Source organism: Triticum aestivum, chromosome 3A (assembly GCF_018294505.1).
Source record: "Triticum aestivum cultivar Chinese Spring chromosome 3A, IWGSC CS RefSeq v2.1, whole genome shotgun sequence".
Taxonomy (NCBI): domain Eukaryota; kingdom Viridiplantae; phylum Streptophyta; class Magnoliopsida; order Poales; family Poaceae; genus Triticum; species Triticum aestivum.
In genome coordinates this window covers 681,781,643-681,799,358 of record NC_057800.1, presented here as the reverse complement: position 1 = coordinate 681,799,358, position 17,716 = coordinate 681,781,643, and the positions used below count along the sequence as shown (strand labels likewise).

Below are 17,716 nucleotides of genomic sequence, written 5' to 3'. Positions count from 1 at the left end.
ATTTTTTTTAAATACTCATATCTTCTGAACCGTAACTCCAAATTTAACATGTTATATATGGAATTTGATTAGAAAAATATATAGAATCTGAATATGATATTATTTTTACCCGTTAACTATTAAAAAAATACTATCTAGGGTGCAATCTTAATCAACAATACATTATCCGTCTTTCTTTCATATCGGTACTGATCCAGATTGTGGATGAACATGTCAGCAAAATCAGGATTGAAGACGAAATTGAAGATCACTTGCCTGTTTCTTTGTACGTATTAAATCTACATGCGAGCCGCATTTAAATAGAAGACATGTGGAATCTTGAACTTGCGTTTTTGTAGGCAAAGTCTATCTTTGTTTCGGCCGTAGCTACAATACTCAGATCATAGATCGTTTTTTTAAATTAAAAGCGTGTGATAGTTTTTTTCCGTTGCAATGCACAGACCCTTTTGCTAGTACAAAGCAAAAAATATTAGCTGAAAGACAAATTTTATATAGGGGCAGATTAGGCGAACTATAATAGTTTACTAGACTAGATCGGGCCAAAATTTTGTTAAGGGCTAAACAGAAAAGGTGAATTATTGCCAAAAAAGGAGAATGCACTTCTTGTTTTTCTAACTTATAAAGTCAGGTGACTTTACAGTGGCTGACACGTGGGCCGTTACCTCCGCATCCCCCCACCCTCTTCTCCGTCTTCCTCTTCCACGCTCGGCGGCTGGACCCTCCCCGTGGCCTCCTCTGTCGCGGCCTCGTTCGAAACCGGAAAGACCGCCCAGTACCAACGAAGTGGAAGGACAAAGCCGTCGTCAGTGTCGTGTTTTGCGGCTCGTCGTTGTTCACGGATTCGAGGTAAGGCGGGGGCGCTGCGCCTCCTCCAACTCCTTCCGATCTGCTTATCTGAAAGAGGAATTAGAGCAGCAGAGACTACATCTTCTTGATGATTTTCCTTGTGGATGCCTCGATAATACGCGTTCTTCTGTCTCTGCAGGTCTTATGCTTCGATTTAATTTCTTGCATTAGGAAGTGACGATTGTTATGCAAGTTTCTGAACTTTTCTGAAGGTCTTATGCTCCTATGCACCCATGTAGATCGTTATACAAGTTCTTTTTCTGAATGAATTGTGGTAGATGGATTTCCGGATAGATGACTACAATAGATACGTCACAGCCTAACGGATCACTTCTCACTGTGTATTCCACCGTCAGGTTCTGATCCAAGGGGTGAAAATTGGGTGACGAGGTGCCCTGTCTGACTGAGTTTTATATCATGAACTATACGTACTGGCTTCTCCACCAGCAAACAACGGGAGAAACTACGCGAGCTACCAACCAAATGCACGCCAATATACAGCTGAAAACAGTTTCCATTATTCCTGTGGCGCTAGTGCTTGCCTGGCAATCAGGTGCTGCAGACAGATTGTGGATCACACATGCTTAATCTGCACAAAGTTCTGCTTCAAGTACATCATCAGGCATTACTGCAAGAACTACTCAGCTGGTTTGCAGAAACGGATGCCTACATTACAGGTAACTATATCATGACACACACCACACCAGTTCATCTTTGAGTTGCAGAAACCCAACCAAAGCATACTGATATCACACTGTGCATTCATAAGAAGTCAAATGTGTCCACAATCATCACACCTTATTACATGATACTGTACACAAATGCATACGATGTTTGATACAGAGGAAAGCCACACAAATTCAAATCCAAGCATAGATACAACCGTTTATGCTCAATCGGAGCCACTAGGGCACTCATGTAGAGCAATTAAACGGACATACTTAAGCTGTAATGCACGCAGAACATAAACACACAACAGAAAAAAATCAACAGACAAGAAGAACAGATTGCAATCCACACTAGCACACGCAAACCACACCATGCGATCAATGGAGAGGCCCTTCCGGCATCAAACCTGTTTATTCCAGCAGAAAGAGAATCTTGCAGCATCGTCGTGATCCTCTTCTTCATCTCCTTTTTGCTTAGTCTTGAGTTTCTGGTCCATTGAGTTTAAGACTGGGCTTGTTTTTATGGTTTTCAATGGCCTCTCTCACCTCAGGAGGGACATGCTCACCCTTGTACTCGAGCTCCTTCAATCGGGAAAGTTTGTCGATGCCGGAGAGAGATGTGGAAGATGACCAGACAATCTTCTCGAGCCTAGAAGCAGACCCTCTGTTGAAGACAATCTTTGTTGGGGATATTACTACTGGGCATAAACCGGCCTATCTGGGCCGGATTAACTCCATCAGTAGTTCAAAGCTGTTAAAACCTAAAGAGGCAGATAAAGGCCCAGGGCCCGTAGTCGGTTTACAACCTGTAGCCGTACATCAGCTTTGTGCATATACTTATAATATAAGTTAGGAACAAGGAGAGACCAACCCGGATACGAGTATGAACCGGTGTTGGGACTCTCTGAACCGGCAGGCGTCACCCATGTATATAAGGGGACGACCCGGCGGCGGTTCAAGGACAACGGACAACAACTCGAGACATAGGCGAAGCTTATTTGCTCCCTAGTCATCAAAACACCCATCAATTCCATCACAACTAGAGGTAGGCTTTTACCTTCACTGAAGGGGCCGAACTAGTATAAACACTCTTGCGTCCTTGTGTCCGCTTTAACCCCTTCAAGCTAACCCGTAGCGATGGCTCCACGACTAAGTCCCTTCTCTAGGACAACTGCCGTGATAAAACAACGACAGTTGGCGCCCACCGTGGGGCTATCGCACGATGGTTTCCGGTTCTTGGAGGGCCGCTTTGAAGGACTCGAGGGCTACGCTGTAGGCCGGATGACTAAGAGTCGTCGCGGCAATCTCTACATCGACGACGCAGGCTGGGGCCCCGAGGCCAGCTCAATTGAGTACGGGTACCGGGTCCCCTTTGGTAGCATTCATGTTTTCATTGGCAAGATCGGTGAACCGGGCCCTGAGCCGGACATCTGCACCGACCTCGTCGAGACGGCTCAGCGTACGCGATCCGCCCGGATTAAACCGGCCATGAAGCGTGCCTTCGTGGGAATGATCCATGGAGGGAGTTATGAGGATGGATCGGAGCTTTGCGGAGCGACTGCCGTTCGTTCCGGTGACGAATCTTCGACCGGAGAAACCGAATCTCTTTATCAGCTACAAGATGGCCAGATTAAGAGCTGTTCCGATGGCGACAGTATTCCGGACCCCTCTGATCTGCCTAACCGGGTTGGAATATTCATGACCGGAACACAAGCAGCGCTTCACTCTTCGACAGCCGCGGCAACGATCTCTGGTTCTGCAACGGCAACGGTTGCCGGGGCGGGAGGCCCTGTGCGCCCACCGGCTCAGGTTCTATCAGAACTATTTGATGCGTTGGCTGTGCTTATGGCAGAAGTTAATCCGCCAGATCAGGACGCTCACAACACGGAGATTGCAAAGGTAAAGGAACAAATCACCCAGGCCAAAATGGATCTGGCGGCTGAGGACACCAGGATGGCCGCAGAGCGGGCCGCTTTAGACGCACAGGCCTACAGGCTTATGTTGGATCAGAGCGTGTCGCATGAAGTCATGAGGAGGAAGCACCGGTTCCGCTTACCTCCGGTTTTCGAGGCCAGAGACTTTTTCAACACTCCAGGACCAAGAGCCAGCAATCCGCTGGAGGGGAACCGGGCAGAAGCCCCTGGGACCGGTGCACCGGTTCAGCCTCGTCAGATCGACCCGCCTCGTCAAAACACCGTTATACCTCGGGATGCTTTAACACCTCCGGGTCACTACTCCAACCCAATGGACAATCTTGTTGCCGCTGCTGCACGACTGGAGGCCATTCCAGTTGAAGGTGACTCGCCGCAAGCAGTAGAGACGCGACGGGTCAAGGAACTTCTGAGGACAGCTTTGGCCCAACAGGAGGCGTACTCGTACAGCCGCGACCGAATTCACTCGACCCCCCGTCCAAGCCGGAGCTATAGCAGACATATGGATGAACCAGCAGTATCGAGTAATGAACGACGTGGAGCACCCCGCGGCAACAACCCGGCGGGTGGTGCTGATGACGCTCAGGAAGTGGTGAACCGGGCCCGAGCGCGTAGGGAGACCGAGTTAGCCGCACAGCATCAGGCTCGGCAGCTCACACCGGTTCGTCCAACCATTTCGATCGAACCTGGTGTTACTTCTAGTTCTTTGAGGGTGCCTTGCCTCGTCCCCGCTTTACGCAACGTGCGTTTGCCCAAGGATTTCAAAGGCCCATGCAAGGTACCAAATTATACGGCGGATCAACCACCAGAGACATGGGTGGAGAGCTATGAGATGGCCATGGAGATGCTTGATGTGGATGACACGGCATGTGCGAAATACTTCACCATGATGCTTGAAGGAACGGCCCGTACTTGGTTAAAAAGTCTGCCCGCTAATTCTATCAGTTCATGGGCCCAATTACGAGCCCGGTTTATCAACAATTTCAAGGATACCTGTAAACAGCCTATGTCGATAGTGGACTTAGCTGCATGCGTCCAGGAGGAAGGAGAGTCAACGACTCATTGGGTGCGCCAGGTTTCACAAGTGTTGCACTCCTCAGACCGCATCAACGCTGACACCGCAGTATTAACCCTAGAAGGCAACTGCCGGTTTGGGCCCCTGAAGTTGAAATTGGGACGGATGAAGCATCATTGCACCGACATGGGAACCCTCATGGCCGCTTTGGTAAAATATGCTGATTCTGATAGTACCAAGGATCCCGAGTCTGATGATGACAAGACAGGGAAGGGGAAGAAGAACAGCAGCTCCAAAAGTCAGCAGCATCACTGGGTAGGCAATGGCGGAGGAGGCAAGCGTAAAGCGGATGGCAACATGGATTTTGTGGCTAATACCAATGTACAGGACAATGGCCAGCGGCGCAAGGGCAGGCCAAAAAATCGTAGTGGAGCGTCCAACCCCAACCCAAACCGCCTGAACTATTTGCTAAACCAGCCCTGTCCAAAACATGGGACGAAGGAAGAGCCAGCAAACCACCTTTGGAAGGATTGTTTTATTATGCAAGAGTTCAAGAATTCTAATAATTTCCGGTATGATCATGGATCTGGCGGCGGCTCAGGATCCGGGCCGGGTTACGGTGGAGGAAGTTCCGGTTCAGGATTTAATGGTAATCCGGGCGGGCATAATGGTCAAAATAGTCAGAACAACCAGGGTGGTTACAACCAACAGCAGCAACAGTCAGGTTACCAAAGCAACCCAAAGCAGTTGAGTAGTGGGCAGTACCATGTCTTTACCACTAGCTTGGACAAGCGAGACCGAAAGGTTCAGAGGCGGGCAGTCAACTCTGTTGAACCGGCCACACCCCGTTATCTACGTTGGTCTGAACAGCCAATCATATGGAGCAGAGAGGATCACCCACTCCAGGTCGATAATCCGGGTCAGTTGGCTCTGGTGGTGGCGCCTCAGGTGGAGGTTACAAGTTCACTAAGGTGCTCATGGATGGAGGGAGCAGCATTAACATCCTATACTATGAGACCTTCCGTCGTATGGGACTAACAGATAAGAATCTCAAACCGTCCAATACAGTATTCCACGGTGTAGTGTCTGGCAGATCAGCATATCCCGTTGGTAAGATAGCTCTTGAAGTGGCCTTTGGGGATGATCATGATTCCAGGTCGAAGACATTAACGTTTGAAGTGGTGAAAATCCAAAGTCCATATCATGCCCTGTTTGGGCGTCCCGCATACGCCAAGTTTATGGCTCGGCCCTGTTATGTGTATTTGCAGCTCAAGATGCTGGGTCACAAGGGGACAATAATGGTTCACGGAAGCCGCAAAATCGCTTTGGAATGCGAGGAAGGAGATGCGGCTTATGCAGAGTCGGTTTGTGCCACCGAGGAGTTGAAATACTATAAAGACAATGTTGATCCGGCGGACATGACTCCGTTGAAGAAGCCAACTACGGAGCATGATCCGGCCCTGAAGTTCAAATCGGCAGCAGAAACTAAGCTTGTTGACTTCGTACCTGGCGATTCGTCCAAGCAGTTCAGCATTAGTGCCAACTTGGATCCGAAGTAGGAAAGCGCGCTCATCGAGTTCATCCATGAGAATCGGGACATTTTTGCATGGAAGCCCTCTGACATGCCAGGTGTACCGAGACAACTCGCTGAGCACACACTTAATGTGGATCCTAAATACAAACCGGTGAAACAGTTCCTCCGCCGGTTTAACGAAGAAAGACGCAAGGCGATTGGAGAAGAGGTAGCCAGGCTCTTAGCAGCTGGTTTTATTGTTGAAGTTTTTCACCCTGAGTGGCTTGCCAATCCGGTGCTAGTCCTTAAGAAAAACGGCACCTGGCGTATGTGTGTGGATTACACAGATCTTAATAAAGCTTGTCCAGCAGATCCTTTTGCCCTCCCCCGTATTGATCAAATCATTGATGCTACGGCGGGATGTGAGCGTTTAAGTTTTTTGGATGCATATTCTGGCTATCATCAGATCAAAATGGCAGTTAAGGACCAGGAGAAGACGGCATTCATAACCCCCTTTGGAGCCTTCTGCTATGTGTCTATGCCCTTTGGGCTCAAAAGTGTCCAGGCAACTTATCAACGGTGTGCACAAAACTGTCTTCACAAGCAGATTGGCCGTAATGTACATGCTTACGTGGATGATATTGTGGTTAAATCCAGGGAGAAGGAGACTCTGGTTGATGATTTGAAGGAAACCTTTGATAACCTAAGGACGTACAAGATGATGCTTAATCCGGACAAGTGTGTCTTTGGTGTACCGGCGAGCAAGTTATTGGGTTTTCTGGTGTCCAACAGGGGAATTAAGGCTAATCCGGAGAAGATCACAGCCATCACCTCCCTGGCTAAACCGAAGTGTATCAATGATGTTCAACATTTGGCAGGCCGGATTGCCGCGTTAAGCCGGTTTATCAGCCGCCTTGGTGAGAAAGCGATCCCTTTGTATCAGATGTTGAAGAAGACGGATCAGTTCGTCTAGAGTTCTGCTGCTGATGAAGCATTTGAGGACTTAAAGCGGCAATTGGCCAATCCGCCTGTGCTCGCCGCTCCCATTGACAAGGAGCCGTTACTGCTATATGTTGCTGCTAATGCTCGTGCGGTCAGCGTGGCTATTGTGGTGGAATGAAAGGAGGCAGGTAAGGAGCATCCGGTTCAACGTCCGGTCTATTATATCAGCGAGGTACTCATTGAGTCCAAGCAAAGGTATCCGCATTGGCAGAAGCTGGTGTACGGAGTTTTTATGGCAAGCCGAAAGTTTAAGCAATACTTTCAAGGGCACCCAATTACGGTGGTTAGTTCTGCTCCTTTGGGGATATCATCCAGAACCGGGAAGCAACTGGCCGGATTGCAAAGTGGGCTATAGAGGTGGGGCCGTACGGTTTGAAATAGAGATGGTGATGGTCGAGCAGTCAACAACAAGGAGATTGAGCCATAAGAACTCATCTTTTTCTAATGTAATCCCATTCTGTGTTCCACCAAAAGACTTGTCCAAGAGCACCAGACAGCGTATGTTTGGTTTCTTGGTGAGCAGTTGTAGAGCAGCTAGCTCTAGCAATGTACCACAAAGAGTCAGCTTGGCTATCTGTTTGGCATTGTCAAATGATGACAGCAAACTGCCGCAGAAGCTGCTGTTTAACTCAAGCTCTTGCAAATTTGTAAGATAGTCAACTCCAGAAATAGAACATATGCTGGTGATAGACAAAACCATCTTCTCGAGCTCACTGGCTGCACCATCCTCAAAAGTGACATTAGTCAAGTCCGAGCCCTCAACAACAAGGAGCTTGAGGCATCTGAATTCACCGTCCTTGAAGTTCAGCATGTGCTCGGTGCATACAATGTGTTGGAGCCTGAGACACTGTAACTTGGGCAGCTTGGCAAGGAGTTTCAGATTATCTTGGCTCAGCAGAGTGTGACATAGAGTTACCTTGACAAGTTTGTTTTTATCACCTTTTATGAACAATGGAAGAAGACGCCCCTTCTGTGTGGCTCCCCTGATGCTTAGACTCTCAATAATCTTGAAATGGTTTTCCAACATAGAGCCAATGCCATATGGTAACTCTGCACTGGAAGGAGTACCCTCGTGTGGTGTGGTTATGGGAATAGCAGTGATTGACAGAGAACAGAGGCACTCATGTAGGTCACTGATCGTCTGAAGCAAATTCCTGAGGTGATCATCCTTATCTTGAATAACCACACCTAGCTTCCTCAGCTGCCATAGCTTTCCAATATCTTTTACATCATTACTCTGCCAGGCCTTGACCTCAGATAGTACCTCCATGTTTACCATTTTGCCGATCCTACGAGGAATCCGGACACCATAGCGAAAATTGCTTGAATTCAGATCAATGTGACCAGCAAGCAGACGCTTCAGCTTCAAGAGCAGGATATTTGTTGTTGCATGTGCAGGCATCCTAGTTTCTCGGATATCCAGTACCTCTAGCTCATGGAGGTTGTTAATTTCACTGGGTAGCCGGGTAATATTTGTTTTCCTCAGGCTCAAATACTTGAGCAGTAACATCTTGTTGCAGATGTCCTTGAGGTACTGCTGGTTCTTCCCAAGAAAACACTGACAACCTTCTAGATCTAGCACCTTGAGCAGGGATACTTGAGATGATTTAGAGAGCCCCTCGAAGAATTTGTCAATTCTATCAGAGCTGCGGAGTTGTAGATCATTGAAAATGGAGAAGTGGCGAGCCAAGTGATGTGACAGGCGTGTCTCCACAATGTGTTGTTTTCTAGCAATTGTGGTAATGAATCCATGAATTAGATCACCTACGACACAACTCTTTACATTTCCTGTGATACCAATATCAGCAGGATAAACAAGGCACCGGCCAACAAGTGTGTCAAAACATTGGTTGGCCTGACGCACAGAACTGGGCCAATCTTCCTTGTATGTCAGTCCTTCTGCAACCCACCGTGCAATCAAGGTTGACCGCCTGATCTTTTGTCCGGGAGAGAATATAGCTAGGTGCAGCAAGCAAGACTTGTATTCTTTAGCCAGATCACTGTAAGAAAACTTGAACATCACCTTAGTGATGCTGTTGAATGTTGTTTCTGGCAAAGTCCGCAGGGTGTTGCGCAGCTTGAGTAGCTCCTCGTTGCTCCTCTTGGAGTTAGCATAGAAAGCATGAGTGAAGATCTTCATGCAGAATTCATGTGGTTCACACTCATACAAGATATCATGCAAAATTTGGGGGCAGTAGTTGTTTTCAGATTTCTGCTGGCTAGTAAGCTTGAGCACCGTGTCATGGTAGAGGCCAGGAAGAGAATAGTCTTTAGGTTCCCGCGGTGGATAGCAATATTCTTTAGCCAGCTGGATGTCCTTTGTGATGGTGACGATCATTAAATCGGCGCTGCAGTTTAACAGGCTCGAAGCATTTCTGATATCCTCACATGGTGTCATCTAGTTTACATTGTGGCCGGTTGCATTTCTGCATGAACAACCCAAAGGTACTCTAGGGTGTCATCTAGTTAACATTGTGGCCGGTTGCATTTCTCCACGAAACAACCCAAAGGTACCCGAGGTACCAACGGGATAAATCATGTTGGTGGATAGAGAAATTAATGGGGTGTGCAATGATCTGGGACCTGGCTCATGATGATCAAAGAGCGGTTGGGGCTGCCATAGAAAACCTCTTCGGCAATGTGCTATACCATTTCACATGTTCAATGAACAGTATAAGCTTTTTTTTATCATATACGTCACCTTTTGAAACATAGGAATAGGAAGAGCGGGGAATTAGGATGTTGCCTATCCTAGATTCCTACAGGAACTAAAATCACAAAAAACTGCAAAACTATCCTTTGGATGTCACATAGGAAAACACGAAAATTATAGACACTAACAGAAGAAAACATGAGAGGTAGGACCTCATGTTTAGTTTATTCCAAAATTCCTATGGCATAGTCCAATCCATAGGGATTTAAAAGGAACATAGAATAACAATTCCTTTTTTTTTACAAACAACAGCAGAAGAAAATCTCATGAAGGAATCCTATTCTACATAATTCCTATCCCTTTTCCTTTATTTCGGACGGGCCTTAAAGTTGTAAAATGACATAGATATTATATTTGTAAACTCCCATTAGCAACAACTGACCGACTGCTAGTTGCAAGTTAAGCCATCTCCAATGCTCGTACGCTTGTGTAGACTTTAGAGGATTTTTTCTTCAAAAATATTACTTTAGAGTCGGTGTTTAGAGTCCTTATCAACAAGCGCCACAAGAGAAATATGGAAAGCTGGCCAGCGCTTCCCTCTGCAACGCAGGGCTACCAAGCGTCCGCAGAAAACACGCAGCCACATGCAGGATCATTGATTTTTGTTAGGGTCCACAATAGCGCTCGTAGCCTGCATCTGGAGGGGGAAAATGACCGAGCGCCTGGCGATAGTTTAGCGTCGACGAAAGCTAGATTCGTGACTCGAGCAATATTTTTATTATACCCACCCAGAGACATTTGCTTGATACTGGTTCCAGAACCTCTTCGACGAATAACACCAGTATTATGGTAGAAGGCGCCGCGAATGATATCACGAACCTCAAGTTCTTTCTTCTATGCTTTCAGTACTTGTCGGGCCTCAAGATTAACTTCGACAAAAGCCAGGTCATGGTCTTAGGCTATTCTCCTGAGGAGAGTCAAAGCATTGCCAATCGGCTTAATTGCCCTTTGGGTTCTTTCCCATCACCTACTTGGGGATCCCCATTAGTGACTCCCGCCTTACTGTTGCTGATTTAAGGCCCTTGGTGCTCAAACTTCAACACCGCATTGAGCCCTGGCAGGGGAGATGGTTTTCAAAGGCGGCGCGGACCATCCTCATAAACTCCAACCTGTCCAGCCTCTTGTTGTTCATTATGAGTTTCTATAGCCTGCACGAGACTCTGCACCACGAGATTGGCACGATCCAAGCCCGCTTTTTCTGGGCTCGAGAGGGCGACAAGCAAAAATACCACATGGTTCGGTGGTCGGAGATTTGCAAGCCTCGTGACCAAGGTGGCCTCGGGATTATGTCCTCCAAACGCGTGAACATCGCCCTCCTTGCTTGATGGCTTTGGCGGATCTCCAATGGTGAGGTTGGTCTTTGGCTGCAGCTTATCCGGAATAAATATCTTCGCGGCCAACCCCTTGCTTTCTGCCAACGGTCCGGTGGCTCCCAGTTCTGGCAATCCGTGATACAACTGCTACCTGTACTCCGGATCGGGACCTCCATTGCGGTTGGCTTAGGCTCTAGTACCCTATTCTGGTTCGATAGGTGGGCGGGCGATGCCCTCTTTGCCTCCCGCTTCCCGGACTTGTTCGCCATCGCTGTGGATCCTCGGGTCTCCGTCGAGGCGGCCCTTATTGACTTAGGGCGCCTCGCCTTCAGGCAGCTCTTCGGGCCCCCAGAAGTTAACGCGTGGCATGAGCTCCTAGACACCGTTGCTCTGCATGAGCCGGATCTCACGCAACCCCAGGACCTTGTTTCGTGGCACTTAGAGCCTTAGGGCAACTTCTCCACCAAGTCCCTTTACAGGGCTATCGCTCCTTCCCCCACCCTGGAACCTCTTATATTGATCTGGGAAATCAAACTTCCCCTTAAGATCAGGATCTTCCTCTGGCAGTGGATCCGTGGGCAGGTTCCTTCTGGAGTCGAGGTGCTGAAACGTAATGGCCCCGGAGATGGGATGTGCCCCCTGTGCGGGACGCTCGAGGATTCCAATCATATCTTCTTCTCCGGCGTCTCTGCCCAATTCTTGTGGAGTTGCCTCCGCAAAGCGGTCGGTGGTCGCTGGTGCAACACCAACTTCCTGGACCTCTTCGCCGAGGTTCAGGCTTCGCCCCAGCCTGGCCACCACATTAGGTGGTTGGTGATTGGGGTCCTTGCGTGGACGCCGTGGACGATTCGCAACAAACTCGTGATTCAACGCGTTCCCCTTCGACAATCGACTGACGCAATTTTCAAAATGTGTGGTTACTTGCAGTTTTGGCGGCCACTTAGCCGTTCCCAGGATCTTGACGCCGTCAACAACATCATCGCGACCCTCCGTGCATTGGCCATCCGCTTGGCGCCGCCGCTACCTCCACCACCCCAGAGCCGGATTAGATCATGTAGTCTTTGGCCTGCCTGCGGCTTGGCCTTGTTTTTTATGTTTTGGGCTTGTTGAGTTGTGCCCTCGGCAGAACCTAGTACTTCTCATCACTGTTGTTCCATGTTTGTGTGTGTGGGTGTGAACCTTATTGTACTCCTTGGCTGTGGTGGCTTGCTTTATTTATAAAGCGGGGCAAAAGCCTTTTCCGGTAATAACCCTTTCAAGAGATGTTTTCTTGAGAAACACACCAATGTAAATCTTTCACTTGACTTGGACAACAGTGTTGTCAAGGGTGTTCACACATTGTGCACTGCTATTAACATTGTGGCCGGTTGCATTTCTACATCAACAACTCAACGGTACTGGAGGTACTAGATGCGACAAATCATGTTAGTGGAAAGAGAGATTGATGGGGTGTGTAATGATCTCGGACCCTAGCTCATGATGATCAACGAGCTGTTGGGGCCGCCATAATGGGGTGTGCAATAATCTGGGACCCTGGATCATGATGATTAATGAGTGGTTGGCGCGCCATAGGAAACCCCTTCTAGCAATCATGTGCGCTATACCATTCCATGGCCAATGAACAAAACAAGCTTACTTATCATACAAGGCATTGTTTGGAACATAGGAATTCAAAACATAGAAATAGGAAGAATGGAGGAATTAGGATGTTACCTATCCTAGATTCCAATAGGAACTAAAACCGTGGAAAAAGTGCAAAACTATAGTTTGTGCGACACATCAGGAAACGAACCAATTGTAGACACAAATAGAAGAAAATATGAGGTTGGACTTCATGTTAGGTTTCCTCTTAAATTCCTATGGCATATTACATTTCATAGGAATTTCAAAGGAATATAGAATAACAATTACTTTGTTACAACCAACACCGTTTTTTTAAAGGAACCCTATCCTGCACACTTCCTACCCATTTCTTTTGTTTCAAATGGGCCATAAATTTGTGAACCAAAACAAGAATTGTAAATGGAAAAGTATTCAATTTTGACCTCCAATTCATAATAACTGACTAGCTATTAGTTGCAAGTTAGTAACTTGACGAAAAAACTAGAATAGCCACCGAAAGACATTCGCCTAGAACAGATTCCAGGAGCTCTTCGATGAATTGCCTTTTCAAGATGGCGATATGTCTCTTGGGCCATGCACTAATGTAAATCTTGACTTGACGGGCGGTGTCGTCAAGGGTTTTCACACGCGATGTATTGTCATTAATATTGTGCTTGTTTGCATTACTGCATCAATAGACCAAAGGTACCGGAGGTACTAGACGTGGCAAATAATGTCGATGGATAGAGAAATTAATGGGGTGTGCAATAATCTAGGACCTGTCTCATGATGATCAATAAGCGGTGGGAGGCGCCATAGAAAACCTATTCGGTAAATCGTTTGTGCTATACCTTTCCACATGTCCAATGAACAATACATGATTATTTATCATATAAGGCACCGTTTGGAACATAGGAATAGGAAGGAGGAATTAAGATGTCGTGTATCCTAGATTCCTACAGGAACTGAAACCACAAAAAAATTGCAAAACTATCCTTTGGATGTCACATAAGAAAACATAAATTATAGACAAAAATAGAAGAAAACATAGATCCTCATGTTTTGTTTCCTCCAAAATTCCTATGGCATTCCATTCCATACGATTTTCGAAGGAATATAGGATAAAAATTCCTTTGTTATAAACGTCAACAAAATAAAAATTCTTGAAGGAATACTATCCTACCCTTTTTCATTTGTTTCTGACGGGCCTTAAATTTGTGAACCAAAACAAGAATTTAAGATGGCAAAGATATTTCAATTCTGACCTCCAATTAACAAGAACTGACCAACTTCTAGTTCCAAGTTAGGCCATCTCCAATGCTCAGACGCTTGTGGAGACATTAGAGGATTTTTTTTCCTGAAAATTACTTTAGCCTCGGTGTTTAGAGTCCTTATATGCGTGGCTGGCACTTCCGTCTCCAACACAGGGCTACCAGTATCTTTCTCTTCCCTTCTGTGAACAAAGCAGTGATTAGCCTCTGGCACTCACTTTCCGAAGCACCAACTGACTTGCTTTCAGAACAACCCCGATCAATTATCCCTGAAATAAGTGCCCGCAGAAAAAACGCAGCCACGTATAAGATCCTGATAGGATCAATGATTTTTTTATTGTCCACAATAGCGCGCATAGCCTGCATGCAGAGAAAAAAGAAGCCAAGTGCATGGTGATAGTTTTTGCATCGACGGAAGCCAGGTTTCGTCCATAATGGCTCGGAATTGAAGCCAGGCGCCTAACCTAAGCACCGACATTGTAGATTCGCTTCGTGACTTGAGGAAAGAAGTTCAAAGATAGCCACCGAGAGATATTTGCTTGGAACCCGTCCAGGACCTCTTCGACGAATCACCCTTTCAAGATGGTCAGATATTTTCTTGGGAAACACACTAATGTAAATCTTGACCTGACTTGATGAATGGCGTTGTCAAGGGTGTTCACATATCATGCACTGTTATTAACATTGTGGCAGGTTGCATTTCTCCATCAACAACCCAAAGGTATGTGAGGTACTAGACGCGACGAATCCAGTCGGTGAATAGAGAAATTAATAGGGTGTGCAATGATCGGGACCGTGGACCATGATGCTTAACGAGCGGTTGGGGCCGCCATAGGAAACCTCTTCAGGCAATCATTTGCGGTGTACCATTCCACAACGGTCAATGAACAATACACCCTCTGTCTCAGTGCATGGAGCGTGCATGTAGTTCTAAATCATTAATTTGACTAACTAAATATATGTTATATTTCACTAAAAGTAATCATTGTATTCTTAACCGAATGTAAGTTCTAAATATATATTATTATCACATATAATACATATTTAGCAAGTTAAATTATCAACCTAGAACTACACACATGCACTATACACTGAGACGGATGAAGTACAAGCTTATTTATCATATAAGGCACCATTTGGAACATAGGAATAGGAAGAATGAAGGAATTAGGATGTCGCCAGTCTTAGATTCCTACATGAACTGAAACCATGGGAAGACTGCAAAACTATGTCACATAGGAAAACCCAAAATTTATAGACACAAACAGAAGAAAACATGAGGTGGGTTCAAAGAAATTTTTCCCTAATAATAAAGCACGGATTGACTCCGTGGGTACACCGTCACAATACGCTTCTTCCTGTGAATTTACGCTTTCAGTTTGAATTTTAAACACATACACGAGGTGGTACTAATTTCAACCCACGCTCGTAGAGTTTCTGCCTCGCTCCGTCTTTCGCAACGCACGCACCTCACCTATATTGGGCCACGTTGTTCCACTGCTGGGCCTTTTCTTATGTGCCACTGAGTCACGCAAGAGGCCCTCCATCTCGAAGGTTGTGGCCAACTGAGCTGGTAAGCTTGTGCGACGAAACACGGTTTGTTATCAAAATAAATAGTCCCACCTCGATTCTTTGCAATCAATCCCAGCATTGGGCAGCAATTTATATACGCCGACGGCTTTACAACATCAACAAGCAGAGGAAGGAAAGAGAACGAAGGAAATAATCATGGGGCAGAGGGATACAGCGAATCGACTCCTCGATGGCAAACCTGGGAATCGGAAACCTAGGAAAATTGGATTAGCAAAATCGGCAGGACGGCCCTTGCTTGTCAGCCATGGCCGCCAAGACGTCCGCGGCGGCCGCCACCGCAGCGAGCACAACAAAGGCCTTCTTCAGGGCAGTGTACCTGTTGACACTGTCCATGCACCCCTTGCAGTGCACGGCGTGCCGGAAGTACCTGATGGTCAGGTTGGGCCCGTGCTGCGTGCCGAAGCCGCCCTTGGCCGGGAATGACGCGGAGATCCCGGCGGCGGCCGGCGCCTGCTCCACGACGGCCGGCACGGGCGGCGACGACATGGTGCTGTGGCCGAAGTAGTAGGGCATGTCGTGGCCGGCCCTGTCCATCCACCGCCGGTAATCGGCCACCCAGGTGTCCGAGGAGCGGAGGTTGAGGTAGAGCTCCTTGGTGGGCACCTTCTCCCGGAGCAGCACCTCGTTCTGCGACGATAGGAACCCCATGTCCTGCTCGAACACCTTGCACGCGTTCTAGTGGAAGTACCAGCTCGGCACCACCCTCAGCAGCGGCGACCTCGCCGTGGACCCGAACTAGACGAGCAACATCGACTTCCCCTGCCCCGCCGACTGGCACAGGAATTGCGCTGTGAAGCACTGCTCCCTGCCGTCCTTGTCCACGAACTCGAGCGTGTTGGTGAGCACGCAGGGCACCTCGAAGCGGAGCAGGTTGCGGAGGTGCGGCGCGCGCTCGCGCCACCAGTGGCCGGTGAAGCCCCGGGCGGTGCGCTCGGCGACCTCGAAGGCCAGCGGCTGCACGTCCTCCCGCTTGGCCGTCTAGTCGGTGCGGTCGTGCGAGATGGGCACGTGCGCCGGGTCCATGAGGTTCTCCAGCAGGATGGAGTGGTCGTAGGGGAGCTCGTGCACCGTGGACAGGTCCGTGAACCCCGCCGGCGCGTACGGCTCGAACCACGGCAGCTTCTTCGCGTCCGGCGGGCTTGCCGGCGACATCCACACCCACACCACCCCCTGCGAGTCCTGCACCTCATAGTTGCACGCGCATGCGTTCCGCGGGATCTTGGCGCCCTCAGGCAGCTGCTGTTGGAAATATGCCCTAGAGGCAATAATAAAATGGTTATTATTATATTTCTTTGTTCATGATAATTGTCTATTATTCATGCTATAATTGTGTTATCCGGAAATCGTAATACATGTGTGAATACATAGACCACAACACGTCCCTAGTGAGCCACTAGTTGACTAGCTCGTTGATCAAAAGATAGTCATGGTTTCCTGACTATGGACATTGGATGTCATTGATAACGGGATCACATCATTAGGAGAACGATGTGATGGACAAGACCCAATCCTAAGCATAGCTCAAAGATCGTGTAGTTCGTTTGCTATAGCTTTTCCGAATGTCAAGTATCATTTCCTTAGACCATGAGATTGTGCAACTCCCGGATACCGTAGGAGTGCTTTGGGTGTACCAAACGTCACAACGTAACTGGGTGACTATAAAGGTGCACTACGGGTATCTCGGAAAGTGTCTGTTGGGTTGGCACGAATCGAGACTGGGATTTGTCACTCCGTATGACGGAGAGGTATCTCTGGGCCCACTCGGTAATGCATCATCATAATGAGCTCAATGTGACCAAGTGGTTGATCACAGGATCATGCATTACGGCACGAGTAAAGTGACTTGCCGGTAACGAGATTGAAGGAGGTATTGGGATACCGACGATCGAGTCTCGGGCAAGTAACGTACCGATTGACAAAGGGAATTGTATACGGGATTGATTGAATCCTCGACATCGTGGTTCATCCGATGAGATCATCGAGGAGCATGTGGGAGCCAACATGGGTATCCAGATCCCGCTATTGGTTATTGACCGGAGAGTCGTCTCGGTCATGTCTGCGTGTCTCCCGAACCCGTAGGGTCTACACACTTAAGGTTCAGTGACGCTAGGGTTGTTGAGATATTAGCATACGGTAATCGAAAGTTGTTCGGAGTCCCGGATGAGATCCTGAACGTCACGAGGAGTTCCGGAATGGTCCGGAGGTGAAGATTTATATATAGGAAGTCAAGTTTCGGCCATCTGGAAGGT

The 17,716-nt window shown here is 47.8% G+C and overlaps 1 protein-coding gene, 1 long non-coding RNA gene and 1 pseudogene across 2 annotated transcripts; 1 reads left to right on the top strand and 2 right to left on the bottom strand.

Annotated features, from left to right (window-relative positions):
• Positions 1 to 666: 666 nt before the first annotated feature.
• LOC123063166 (uncharacterized) lies at positions 667 to 2,488 on the top strand. Its single transcript, XR_006430149.1, has 4 exons — positions 667 to 846; positions 986 to 1,058; positions 1,203 to 1,523; positions 2,066 to 2,488. It is a non-coding gene; the product is annotated as an uncharacterized lncRNA (long non-coding RNA).
• A 747-nt stretch (positions 2,489 to 3,235) lies between these two features.
• On the bottom strand, positions 3,236 to 9,373 carry LOC123057142 (disease resistance protein PIK6-NP-like). Its single transcript, XM_044480261.1, has 2 exons — positions 7,345 to 9,373; positions 3,236 to 3,303 (listed from the first exon to the last, which is right to left on the bottom strand). The coding sequence occupies exons 1-2, from the start codon at positions 9,371 to 9,373 to the stop codon at positions 3,236 to 3,238; spliced, it is 2,097 nt and encodes a 698-aa protein (XP_044336196.1).
• Positions 9,374 to 15,587: 6,214 nt separating this feature from the next.
• LOC123063165 (protein TIC 55, chloroplastic-like) lies at positions 15,588 to 16,689 on the bottom strand (annotated as a pseudogene).
• Between the last annotated feature and the right edge of the window lie 1,027 nt (positions 16,690 to 17,716).

Excerpts from the sequence above, each read along its gene's own strand:
- LOC123057142 (XM_044480261.1), bottom strand. The coding sequence starts at position 9,373 with ATGACACCATGTGAGGATATCAGAAATGCTTCGAGCCTGTTAAACTGC. Across the intron at positions 3,304-7,344 it reads CACCATCTCTATTTCAAACC|GGCCTCCCGCCCCGGCAACC; the intron begins GTACGGCCCCAC and ends GTGGGCGCACAG.